This window comes from Silene latifolia, chromosome X (genome assembly GCF_048544455.1).
Source record: "Silene latifolia isolate original U9 population chromosome X, ASM4854445v1, whole genome shotgun sequence".
In the NCBI taxonomy this organism is placed as follows: Eukaryota; Viridiplantae; Streptophyta; class Magnoliopsida; order Caryophyllales; family Caryophyllaceae; genus Silene; species Silene latifolia.
The window spans coordinates 310,094,490-310,107,955 of record NC_133537.1 but is presented as its reverse complement, the minus strand read 5'-3'; the positions used below and the strand labels follow the sequence as shown (position 1 = coordinate 310,107,955).

The 13,466-nt window shown below is 32.5% G+C and overlaps 1 protein-coding gene across 1 annotated transcript; it reads right to left on the bottom strand.

Moving 5' to 3' along the window:
• Nucleotides 1-9,976: 9,976 nt before the first annotated feature.
• LOC141620505 (protein FAR1-RELATED SEQUENCE 5-like) lies at nucleotides 9,977-12,781 on the bottom strand. Its single transcript, XM_074437358.1, has 2 exons — nucleotides 11,838-12,781; nucleotides 9,977-11,063 (listed from the first exon to the last, which is right to left on the bottom strand). The coding sequence occupies exons 1-2, from the start codon at nucleotides 12,779-12,781 to the stop codon at nucleotides 9,977-9,979; spliced, it is 2,031 nt and encodes a 676-aa protein (XP_074293459.1).
• Between the last annotated feature and the right edge of the window lie 685 nt (nucleotides 12,782-13,466).

The window sequence follows — 13,466 nt, the reverse complement described above, 5'->3', positions numbered from 1 at the left end:
AAAGCATTAAACGTAGAATACCACGTCCCCGATCGGGGTCACCTTAGCCTAGGATTTTTACGTTTCACACTTTATTCCTATATAAAGGGTGTTTAATCCATCATTAAGGATATCCTCTATCATCTTTCATATCTTTCTATACTCTTAAGCACACAAATTCTCTTAGTTTTCATAATTAGTTTACATTTCATTAAGCATTTCCTTTGTTATAAACAATTTACTTAAGCATTTTGTTCTTTATAATACACCCATTGAAGTTATTTGGGTTGATCACTTGTGTTCTTGTTCAAAGTTCTATTTTCTCTTATTACGGTAATTTCATTACTAGCTTTACTTCGTTAAATCATTCGTCTTTTCCTTTATTATATATTTTTCATTATCGTTACTAGAATTTTACATATTGTTATTAGTTTGTTACAATTCGTTATCAAGTTATTATCATCGTAATTCATTCTAGCATTTTCATTTACATTTCATCATAGTTATTCTATCAATCATATGTTATCATCATCTATTTATTTTAGTGTAAATTGATAAATAGTACCAATATAAGGACTCTTTTTGATGGATAGTACCAACAAAAAAATTAATTTGTAAACAATACCAGAATATTTACTCCGATCTACCAATAGTACCAAGTCACCGGAAAGTCGTACTTTTTAGGTGTTTTTGAATTTTCCCGCCTAATGTTTGTTTTTTATACCTATTATACCCCTCCCCTATTTTCTAAACACTTACCCACCAAATACCACCTCACCACCCTTACCCTCAACCACTAGTATGGTGACCATCACCACCAGTGACGCCCCCCAACCATAGTGTCTCTCTTCACCGGCGACCCTTCTTCCTGCGCTCCCTTATCTCGATGCGGAAAACTACCCCTCCCCCTCCCCTTGGCAAGCCTACCACCCTTTACCCCTTACACCAGACAACAACGACGAGATGGTGCGTCGTGGTAGGTGATGATGAGGTGAGGATGTGAGCACGGTGGTTGTAGCTGTGGTGGCAGATTTATGTAGAGCCTGGTTGTACGACTGGTATTGGTGCTCGATTCCGAGATGAGTGGTGGTGATTGGTACTAGGCTGCTGCGACGGGTTGCTGCTGGGTGAATTAGGCGAGGAGGCAGAGAATGGACCATGGTGGTTTCATTTCGTGCTCGCGTATTGGCGTCGGGTTCGCTGCATCAAAACGTGGAGGTAGCACGACGGCGCTCGAGATGGTATGAAGGAGTAGAGGTGGTCTTCTCGTGGTGGTCTCGGGGCTGCTCGGTGACGGCGGTTTGGCATCTCGGTGGCTGAAATAGTCATATATGAAGGGTGAAGGAAATATGAGAGAATAATTAATTAATAATAAGGGTATTTAGGTCATTTCATGTCATTTTTGGCCGGAAAGTGTAAGTTGGTACTATTACTAGATCGGAGTAAATATTCTGGTACTGTTTACAAATTATTTTTTATGTTGGTACTATCCATTAAAAAGGATCTGTATATTGGTACTGTTTATCAATTTACACTTTATTTTATAGAATATTGTTTCTAATTCTTATGTTTTTATCATTTAACATAATTCTAATTCTCTTTTATTCATTTAGTTATATTTCTATTATCACCATGTTTACTAATTCACATGTCATTAGTTTAATTTCCAATATGAGTGAGTAGTCCATTTTGTCTAGGGAATAAGGAAGCCATGCATAATTAGTAATTGTAATTGTTGAAAATAGGATGTTTGATATCGTTTAATCATTTCTATCACATGGTTGTATAGTTTGCTAATCTTTGGTAATTGATCACTATCTTTGATTAAATATGTTAATTCACTTTTATAAGTCGAGAGGCACGAAAATGAATTAGACTAAGTATGTTTTAGTAGACCGATCTAGTCATAGCGAGAGCTCACTAGAACCCGTTTTATGGTTGACAATAGGGCCGATAGGTGGTTGTCATTAGACCTAAATGATTAACGTTATTATCAACTCCTATGTTTAACTTGAGCATGTACATATTTACATGTGTGACCCGACTCCCCTAGACTCCTTTAGCATTATATATTTGTACATCATTTTATTACAAGTTTACCAAACCAAACCAAACAAACAATCGGACCGACCTAGGTAGAATTATACTCATAGCAATTCACTACGCAATTCTCGTCTCCTTGTGTTCAACCCTTACCTTACTACATTAATTTGTTAGCCAAGTTTAGGGTATTTTGTTAGGTGCGCCATAGCCTATCACTAATTTATTACTAATGATATAAAAAGTTATGTAAATTGAATTTTAAATCAATTATGTGATTTAAAGTACTAAATTGATCTTTTTATATTATTTAGTTAACATTTTATATATAAAAAATACTGGCCAATATTTTAATGATATACACGACTTATATAATTTAGTTTTGATAGTTATATCGCCATCAAATAATTGTTTTTCTTTTCATAGTATAAAATTTTGATTTGCCTATAGGGTTAATCAGCTGAGTCATGTTTCAACCGTAAACTAAATGTTCAACGTGTACTTTCCGTGTGTTTAGCTTGGAATCAAATCTAGTATCTTATAATGCCTCTTGCTCCGGTCATTTGTCTAGCTATTACATTTCATTTATCTATTTTTTTTTTTTTGTCTTAAGAGTGTTTTTCATGGGTATTTTCAGCATTCACAAATTTATTTACCAACTTGTCATCCAATAATAATATTTATAAATGGTCGCCTCTAGTCTTCTACTATTTTTGGTTATTGTGGCAAAATTAAAGGTAAATAAATGATGGGAATAGACGAAGTATATGGCTATCTATTGTATATTACAAAAGATAATCACGTCTTCAATTTTTTTTTTCTATAACAATAACAATATTTTAAATCAAAGTATCTATCTATATTATTAAAGGAAGCTTTTTTCGAGCGATTTTAGAGTCTCCAACTTTCGTAAACTACTCTAGATATAAGATAAATAATATCAAAATTAAATTTATATCAAAAATCTATGGTTTTAACACTTCTCATGGTACCAAAAGTCTTTTATAGACTAAAACTCTTATCTTTGAATATATATATATAAATAGATAAATCATGCTTAGTAATTGAGTTGCACGATTAACTTTCTATTTATTACTTATTATTACTATTATGTTTTCTTTGTTTTTTAGTTTGCATGAATATTGATGATATTCAAAGTATTTTGACTTTGAACCCGTTTCATTGGTTTAGATCCGTCAATACGGAGAAAATAATTGACATTAGTGTCATTACTATTAGGCAAATGATAAAAACAGCCCCGGGGGCCAAAAAGGCTACTCATACACGAGGTGTATGAAAATCTCATACACGGCCAATTAAATTGCGCCATGTGGCTAACGAGAGTGAATCTAATGTAGTTAATTTAGGGTTATATTAGTAATTACACATATGTAGTTAACTTGCTAACCACATGTAGTTAACTATATTTAGGGTAATTTTTAATTTCCTTTGTTTGACATATTTTGATTTATTATTATTATTATTATTATTTTTATTGTTATTAGTATTATTATTGTTTTTAACGTTTTTTTGTATTATTATTATTGTTATTATTATTTTTATTGTTATTAGTATTATTATTGTTATTAACGTTTTTTTGTATTATTATTATTATTATTATTTATTTTTGACCTCCTAATCAATCAATTTTGTTTTTCAAATCGTATTCGTAAGCAATAAAAATTCATAATAAAAATCAAATGAACCCTAATTTCATAACATTAATCATAACCTAATTGAACTGAATTCATATAATTGATGAACCCTAATGCAATAAACCCAAATTGAATTCAATTAATCAAACCCTAATTTAATTTATTAATCAAATTGATGAATACCCTAATTCCCAATTTCGATTTCAATAATCAAATCGAATTCCAATTTTCGATTTCATTTATCAAATTGATGAAAACCCTAATTGTAAATTTCGATTTAATATAATTGATGAACCCTAATTGTAATCGTCAAAATTCAATTAATCAACTTTAATTGAAAATTTTCAATTCATATAATTGATGAACCCTAATGCAATAAACCCAAATTGATTAATCGATTCCGTAATGAAATTGTAGATAAATATTTTGCCTTAATCAAAATCAAAATGAAAATGTTTATGAAATGATTAATCGAAAAAAATGAAAAAAAAAATCAAAATCGAAATGAAGTAACCCTAACTTGAGAAACCGAAAAAAAAAAGCAAAAAAAATTGCTGGTAAGGAGATTCGAGCACGGGTTGTTGCTAGTAGAGGGCTATTGTTTGCAAAGAGTGTAGTAACCATCTAACCTAGGGGTATCAGCACGTCAAAGTACCCATTTCAATTCATTATATTGTTAAAAGTAAACCCTAAATTGCCTTATTTAAAATTCCGTTTTTAAAATATTAATACTTTCCTTATTTTTAAAATATTCGTAGCTTGATTTTAGGCAATAAATTTTTTAAATTATAAAATTGCCTTATTTAAACAATTTTGGTTTCATTTGATAAAATATCTTTATTTTTTAAATATTGTTAAGCTTGATTTTAGGCAATAAATTTCTTAAATATATAAACTGCCTTTTTTAAAGATTTTCGGTTTCATTTGATATTTTATCTTTTCTTTTTAAAATATTCTTAGCTTGATTTTAGGCAATAAATTTCTTAAATATATAAATTGCCTTTTTTAAAGATTTTCGGTTTCATTTGATATTTTATCTTTTCTTTTTAAAATATTCTTAGCTTGATTTTAGGCAATGAATTTCCTAAATTTAAAAATTGCCTTAATTATAAAATTTCGTTTTTATTTCATAAAATATCTTTTGTTTTTTGAAAAAAATATTGTTAAGTTGATCTTAGGAATGTTAATTTTTTTTGAGAGATTTTGGGATTATTTATGTTTTAGGATTTGATTTAGGCTAAGTCAAGAAAACCCGTGTTCGAATCCGTATAGCCACAACTTTGTTTTTTTTTTTTCTTAATCCCCTAATTATTTCGAATAATTGCTAAAATACCTCAACTAGGGTTCGAATCCGCAGGCTAGTTTTTCTTCAAATTTGGCTAATTGATTTTCTAATTGTAAATTATGAGTTACTCTAAACCAGAACTGGTCATTAGGGTTTGTAAAAATAAAAAACCAATAATGCAAAAGAATATAACTAAATAAGATATAATTTATTGAAATAAAATGAAACGATTACAAGAAATGTAAATTGAAACTAAAAACCGTGGTAATCAGACTTGAAAATTATAAAACAAAATGCTAAAAATCAACTAAGCACTAGAATTGTAGGCGCCTTATGCTGTTTCCAACCAAACCATATCTTCCTCTCGACCTCCATTGAGGACTCGTTGGAGGGGGAGTAGTAGGGGCATCAAAATTATCGTCCCCTCCTTCAACCCGAACGAGTACATCATCGGGAACCGGCATTGGTAGGTACTCACGTTGCCCCACTTGGCGCCATTTCAGGTGTTCATCGGGTAGGATCGCCGAATATTTGGCATTGAACTCTTCTTCATATATGTATTCTATGGTTTTACACCGAGCACGGGCTATAGCATCCTCAATTTTACTTTTGTCTTTGACAACGTCTAACATTTCCTTTTCAAACATCCTTGTCTCCAACAAATCCCTAGCATGAGCCTTCCTTTCCATCACAATCTCTCTATTTAACATTTGATATTGAATTTGATTAGCCATGACAGTAGGTTAAAAAATTTTGATTTAATGGAACGAGTTTTATGTTTGTTATGAATTTGATTTGGGAATGGAGGTAACATCTAGCAATTAGGGTTATTTATATAGGGTCCAATTGAAATGTTTCCCTCCAAAATTTTCCCTCCTTTTTTTCCCGCCATTATTTCCCACCAAATCACGTTGATCCTATTATTTAGGATATTGAAATTGAATATTATTAAAAAAAATATTAAAAGTCGATATGATAGAAATAATTAGAATTTAATAATTATATATAAGATAATATAATATTGTGTGAATCAAGTTAAAAGGGAGATAGAATATTGCGTGAATGAAATTAAAAAGGAAAATATATGTTACTATTTCAATAACCTTAAAATTGTTTTAGTATATATTGAAAATTAATTGTTTAGTAATCGTGCTGATACCCCTTGCTCAACTGGTTTGTACTAGTCATGCATTCATAGGTCACCCGTGTTCGATTCCCCATAAAAGCAATTTTTTTTTCATCAAAATTTATTTTAATTGGCGCAAAATGAATAATTGAAATTTAAACTAAGTTAGAAATTTTGAATTATTTCGGGTAATTGGCGCAAAACTGAATATAGGGTTTAGGGTTTTAGAATATAGGGTTTAGGGTTTAGAATATAGGGTTTAGGGTTTAGAATATATGGTTTAGGGTTTAGAATATAGGGTTTAGGGTTTAGAATATAGGGTTTAGGGTTTCTAAGTTTACAACCCTCCTAAATATCGACATTTTATGTAATTAGGTACTAACTAGTTCCGATTGTAGCTTACTATCGACATTTTATGTAATTAGGTACTAACCAGTTCCGATTGTAGCTTACTATCGACATTTTATGTAATTAGGTACTAAATAGTTCCGATTGTAGCTTACTATCGACATTTTATGTAATTAGGTACTAAATAGTTCCGATTGTAGCTTAGTATCGACATTTTATGTAATTAGGTACTAACTTGTTCCGATTGTAGCTTACTATCGACATTTTATGTAATTAGGTACTAAATAGTTCCGATTGTAGCTTATTATCGACATTTTATGTAATTGGGTACTAACTAGTTCCGATTGTAGCTTACTATCGACATTTTATGTAATTAGGTAGTAAGTAGTTCCGATTATAGCTTACTATCGACATTTTATGTAATTAGGTACTAAATAGTTCCGATTGTAGCTTACTATCGACATTTTATGTAATTAGGTACTAAATAGTTCCGATTGTAGCTTATTATCGACATTTTATGTAATAGGTACTAACTAGTTCCGATTGTAGCTTACTATCGACATTTTATGTAATTGGGTACTAAATAGTTCCGATTGTAGCTTATTATCGACATTTTATGTAATTAGGTACTAAATAGTTCCGATTGTAGCTTATTATCGACATTTTATGTAATTGGGTACTAACTAGTTCCGATTGTAGCTTACTATCGACATTTTATGTAATTAGGGTTTAGGGTTTAGGGTTCAATTTAATTCCGATCATTATAACTACGATTTGATTTTAATGTACATAGCGATACCGATCATATCTTAGTTTAACTATATCACGAAAAAATGTGAAAATAAGCTTACTTATACCGATCATAGTTTAATATCTCTATTTCATGTAAAAATATTTTAGCTTATTTTTTTTTTTTTAGTTATTTTTGGTACAATGTATATTATTAATTTTTATTAACCAAAAAGAAAAACAAAAGGTTTTGAACGAAAAAGGAAAAAAAAAAAAGTTAAAAAAGTTGAACATACAAAGAAACAAAGGGTTTTTAACGTAAAAAGGGAAAAAAAAAAGTTAAAAAATTTGGTAAAAATCTTTTATAAAAGGAACGACACCCCCCTTCAACTTCCTCCTTTCCCACTATTAATCTTCATCTCCTTCAAACTGCCTTCCCTCTAAAAACCCTCCCCTTAACCCTAATTTTTTTTTTTACACAAAATTATCTTATAGGAATCCATGGCTAACCAAGGAGAACGTAATTGGGCAATTTACTGTCCTGCCCCTTATCGTCCTCCTTTACCCAAATCCATTAAAGATATTCCGTCTACTATATCCATTAGTTCTACCAACGGGAATAGCCCTCAATTTCGAGTTGCTTCGTGCAATGATTTGGTTGTGCACGAGATCTTTCCCCGTTGTTATTCGTGGGACCGTGGTAATCTCGTAGCAGTATGCAAGGCATGGGGCCATGCATGGGCAAAGTGGCAAGACCTCAAGTTCCGAAAGAAACACGGTCTTGCATGAGGCAGTGGATGGGAGTACGACAATCGGGTGATGTAAAATAGGTTTTTAATTATATAAAAGCGTATGTTAGATTATGCTTTATTTACGTTTTAACCATGAGGCCGAAAACTGGTATTCTATTGCATGCAATCGGTTTTCATTTTGGTTTTGATTCGGCCCAAACTGATTGCATGCAATAGATTTGATTTTGATTGCATGCAAGGGTAGATGTGATGGGGATATCATTTTGCTTGCAAAATTGGTATTGCATGCAATGGTAATCATGTTTTACTTGGAGTAGAAAGTTGTATAAACTACTCTTTTTTTTTTTGCATGGCGGGATATAGGATGTTAAAGGGTTGTAGAATCGGATGTAGGGTTGTAAATTGTTTGTAGTCGGCTAAATCTGATGGTTTTCCGTCTTGTAATCAGATTAGTCGGATGGTATAATCAATCATATTATTTCGTCTTTTAATCATGCGGTTTTTTACAGTTTCGTTCCTTTAATTTTAGGTCCAATTTCGCTTAAATTCGTTAAACATGCAAATCGTAATTATGGGTAATCGAATGGTATCTTTTTTGGTTGTATACGGTTTATGTTAAGTTTGCATGGCACTCAAATTTCGATCAGATTGCCTAAATTTCGATCAGATTGCACGGTTTATGTTTATGGTATCTTTTTTGGTTGTATACGGATGGTACTATTTCGATCATTTACCTAAATTTCGTTCAATTTCGTTCAATTTCGTTAAATTCTGTTTAATCGTTGACATGGTGAAATCGTTATTGTAATGGGATGGTACTTTAATTTCGTTCCTTTAATTTCAGGGACTTTTAATCGTTATTTGAATCGTATCTATTTTTCTTGAAATCGCTATTGGAATCGTTCCGGTCTTATAATCATAAGAATTACATTATCAAACAATAACTCGCTATTGGAATCGTTCCGGCCTAAATGATGTTCAATTTGCACGATATGACATGTGTTACAGATTGAGTGTTGAGATTAACAAAATGATTATGTCTCACATGCAATTTGAGTCAAATCATCTCAAATGTTAACAATTGAAATACATAATGTGAGAAAACAGTAGCATAAGTTAACGAGTATTTCGTGCAAATAGTTACCAATATCGTGCAAATTAGTAGCAATTTCGTGCAAATAGACGATCTGATTTATCGACAGTTTGACAGAGTTTCGTGCTAATCATGCTAATTAGCCAGTTTCGTGCTAATTGAACTCGGATTGTACGGTGCTTAATTTCCGTCTTATAATGCTGTTAAATTTCGTCTCACATGCTTGACTATAAGGTTGAGTATTGAGATGAACTAAAGGTTGAGTATTGAGATGAAGTAAATGATTATGTCTCACATGCAAATAAAATTTTCATGCAATTTGAGTCAAATCAAGGCAAATGTAAACAATTGAACTACATAAAGTGAGAAAACAATGAAAACACAAAATTGTCAATTCGAAAAATGTAAACAATTGAACTACATATCGTCTGATTTCGTGCAAATCAGTTTTGGAAATTCAGACCCAATTTCGTGCAATTCATTTTAATTTCGTGCAACCAACTATCAAAATGTAAAAATGAAAACACATAATTGTGTAAAACAAACAGTCTTAAAATTGTATCCAAATGTAGCAAAAAAAAAACCGTTAGTTTAATTCTACTGCGTGTTACGAGGTGTGGTCGTACTGACCCTTCTTCGCCGCGGCGTTGGTTGCGACGATGGACCTGCTTCGTCGAAGTTTACAACCCTCCTTACTTTCTTTTGCCTAGGCCTAGACCCTCTTCCTGCACCTCTTTTATCAATGGGGTCTCTCAAGGCGCCTTCCGTAGGAGGAGGTGCGTTCCGTACCATGTGGCGTAGGTTGTTCTCCTTCGGTTGTAATCTTTTACGGCCCCACACCTTTGTTACATCGGAGCCTGCTCCCATTTCGTTGAGTACCTCAATGCCGACATGCGCCTCTAATGCCTTAATCACCTTGGCTGATTCGGCCTCATATAAGGCATACGTCTCATCATCATGTAATGCCACCTATATATGTAGTCGTTCTTCATCGTGACAAAGAAGAGATCGCTTGAGTCGTTCAGACTCACCAGGATTGTAGTACCCAACAGGAAGGTGCTCATAACCCCGAACCAAGTCCTTTCGCCATCGATTCAAAATGTACTTGTCGGGAATAAACTGCACTTTCTTCAGCTGTAGTACACGAATAATATGCCTGCACAATATACCTTTAAACTCGAAAAGTTTACAAGTACAATTAAACTCACCGAAGTCCAAGTTGACCGTAACATTGTACTTTTTCTCACGACGCTTCAAAAACGGTGTTGTCACCTCATCCGTTACATTAAACGAAGAGAAATTCCCAATGTTCAAATGAGACTCAGCGTTGGTGTGTATAAGACCGTTTACCTCATCCTTCACCAAACTAAAAATGTTAGATGTGTAAGCCCGTTGGAAGACTTCCTCAGCTATGATTGTCTTATTATAAGGAGACGGTCTTTCATCACAAGCAAAGTTCAACTTTAATTCTTCCTCGACCTTGGATCTTAGTGCATTTTGATAACTATCAAAGAATTTAAACAGAGTAGTTTCAACATTGACATAAGTCTTGAAAAATCGGTTCGTCTGTTCACTTCTTTGCGTAGATGACATACCTACACAAAAGATGTCCCTCCAATACAATGGCACCCACGAATGTCGGTTTTGAAAAGAGTCTATGATCCAACCATTTTCATGAAGACCATACTTAGCTACAAAATGATGCCATGCCTCCTCAAAGTCATCGCTATCTGCACTATCGTCAATAATTTTCCAAAGGTCAACAATAATTTCTTGATACCTGACAAAACTTCCCAAGTTCTTTGTTGCGTTAACCATTATGTGCCACAGACACAAACGGTGATGAGTATTAGTAAATACGTCCTTCACAGCCTTACCAATTCCCTTGCATTGATCCGTGAGTATAACCGATGGAGCTCTACCCATACAATCTATCCATCTCCTAAACACCCAAGTGAAGCTTTCCGCATCTTCATGTGAAATCAAAGCGGCAGCAAGCACAACAGAACTGCCGTGATGATTTACGCCAACAAATGGAGTAAAGGGCATTTTGTACCTATAATTAAAACATAAGATAAGTATAATAAAAATAAATTCTGTTTCCGAAATTCCTTAATTATTTCGAGAATAATCAATTAGCTAGGGTCATTTTGCACAAATTGTTTCGAAAAATGGAGTAAAGGGCATTTTGCACAAATTGTTTCGAAAAATGCCCTACTTATTTCGAATTACTAAAATTATTTCGAAAATAATCAATTAGCTAGGGTTTGCTTCTTTAGAAATTATTAATTAGAAATTAGTCAATTAGCTAGGGTCAATTTTCGAAATCAGTAGCTAATTATGTCAATTTTCCAATTAGAAATTAGTAATTAGAAATTAGTCAATTATTAATTGGAAATAATTAAGTCAATTTTCGAAATCAAATTATTTAAGCTACTGATTTCGAAAATTGCCCAATTTCTAAACCCTATTGATTAATTTCTAATTAATAATTTCGAAAAATGCCCTAATTAATTTCGAAAAATGCCCTAATTAATCATAAGCACAATAATAATTTCTAAAGAAGCAAACCCTAGCTAATTGATTAATTTCTAAAGCTATTTAGAAATTAAATAGAATGAATTGCCCAATTTCTAAACCCTATTGATTTCGAAAATTAACAAAACTACTGATTTCGAAAATTAGTAAAGCTATTGATTTCGAATTAGTTAAGCTAATTATTTGGAATAATCGACATTAATTAATTAACAAAGAAAATAACTTGGTTTTTAATCGACATTAATTAACAAAAAATAATAAGGTCTTAAGTAAATTACGTAAATTTGGTCACCTGTTAACACAAAATGTAGCATCGTAAGAAAATACATCACCAAATGCCTTTGCCATTCCTCTAAAACGTCCGTCAGCCCAAAACACATTTAGTAGCTTGCCTTCAAAATCCGTCTGAATGGCGTAGTAAAAATCTGGATCCACTTCCTTAAGTTGTATAAATCTAGCCTCCAAAGCCGCTGCATCCCCGTTAATTCTACTACGTCTTCGTTCTTGATTAAGAAAATTCCGTATGTCACGCTTGTTGATTTTTAAATTTTCATGCCCACCCGCTTCTCTAACGAGAATTTCGAAGTTATTGGCAATAGAAACACCGGCAGCGTCGTTCAATAAGGCCCGTCTTTTGAAATATTCGTCAAACATCCGGTAACTTACCATGTGACGAGTATTTTCACGTTTTAAAACGTGATTGTGTTCCAACCAACACGCACCGATGACAACAAAATCGTTTTGTAACGATGCTTCTATTGCAAATTTGCATTTCTCAAAATTTGCAATGTCTTTAAACCCGTTTGTTTTGTTCGGATTGGCCCCCATTGTGCAACATAATCTAATGCGTTTCATCATATAGAAACGAGGTTGCTTCTTCCCCATACCATTGCGTTTGACACCTCTTTCCTGGTACATCTTCACTAGTTCAGTACACCTACAAAAAAGTTGAAAGGCGTTTTTATACGCATATAGGTACGCAAACGCAGCAAACTCGTCACCATTCACGAACGTCATTCCTCTGGTTGGAGTATTAACTTCTAACGAATCGTCATTACCGCCCGTGTTTAACATATTTCCGACCTTTTCAACCCATCCTCCTTCAACAATTGCAGGACCATCGTCAATATCGTCTGGGTTGGCAACATCGTTACTAACATCATCATCGATAATAACGACATCACTACTTGATTCATTGTTTTGTTCTTCCCAAGGAACATTCAAATCAAAATCCATTTTAGTGTAAGTTTTTTTTTTCGATCAAATTAAAGCAATTTGATCATCAAAACGTGAAATTTCTTATAAACGATTGATTTTTTTAAAAAAATTCTCTTTATTCGCTACCACAAAAAATATTGAAGATCTTTTCTAAAATTTCTCAACAATAAGATAAAATATTGAAAGATCTTTTCTAAAATCTCTCAACAATAAGATAAAATAGTTAAATAAATATTCCACAAATCAATCAAAAATCTTTTCTAATAAGGAAATGTGAAATTCAAAATTTAAAATAAGTCAATTTGTAAATGAGGTAGTTTTTTAAATAAGGAAGTTTTAAAAATCGTGGACTTTATTAAACGGTTAAAAACCGAATTAGGGTTTCCTTTTAACAATATAATGAATTGAAATGGGTATTTTGACGTGCTGATACCCCTAGGTTAGATGGTTACTACACTCTTTGCAAACAATAGCCCTCTACTAGCAACAACCCGTGTTTGAATCTCCTTACCAGCAAATTTTTTTGCTTTTTTTTTCGGTTTCTCAAGTTAGGGTTACTTCATTTCGATTTTGATTTTTTTTTTTCATTTTTTTCGATTAATCATTTCATAAACATTTTCATTTTGATTTTGATTAAGGCAAAATATTTATCTACAATTTCATTACGGAATCGATTAATCAATTTGGGTTTATTGCATTAGGG

Excerpts from the sequence above, each read along its gene's own strand:
- LOC141620505 (XM_074437358.1), bottom strand. The coding sequence starts at position 12,781 with ATGGATTTTGATTTGAATGTTCCTTGGGAAGAACAAAACAATGAATCA. Across the intron at positions 11,064-11,837 it reads GCTACATTTTGTGTTAACAG|GTACAAAATGCCCTTTACTC; the intron begins GTGACCAAATTT and ends TTTTAATTATAG.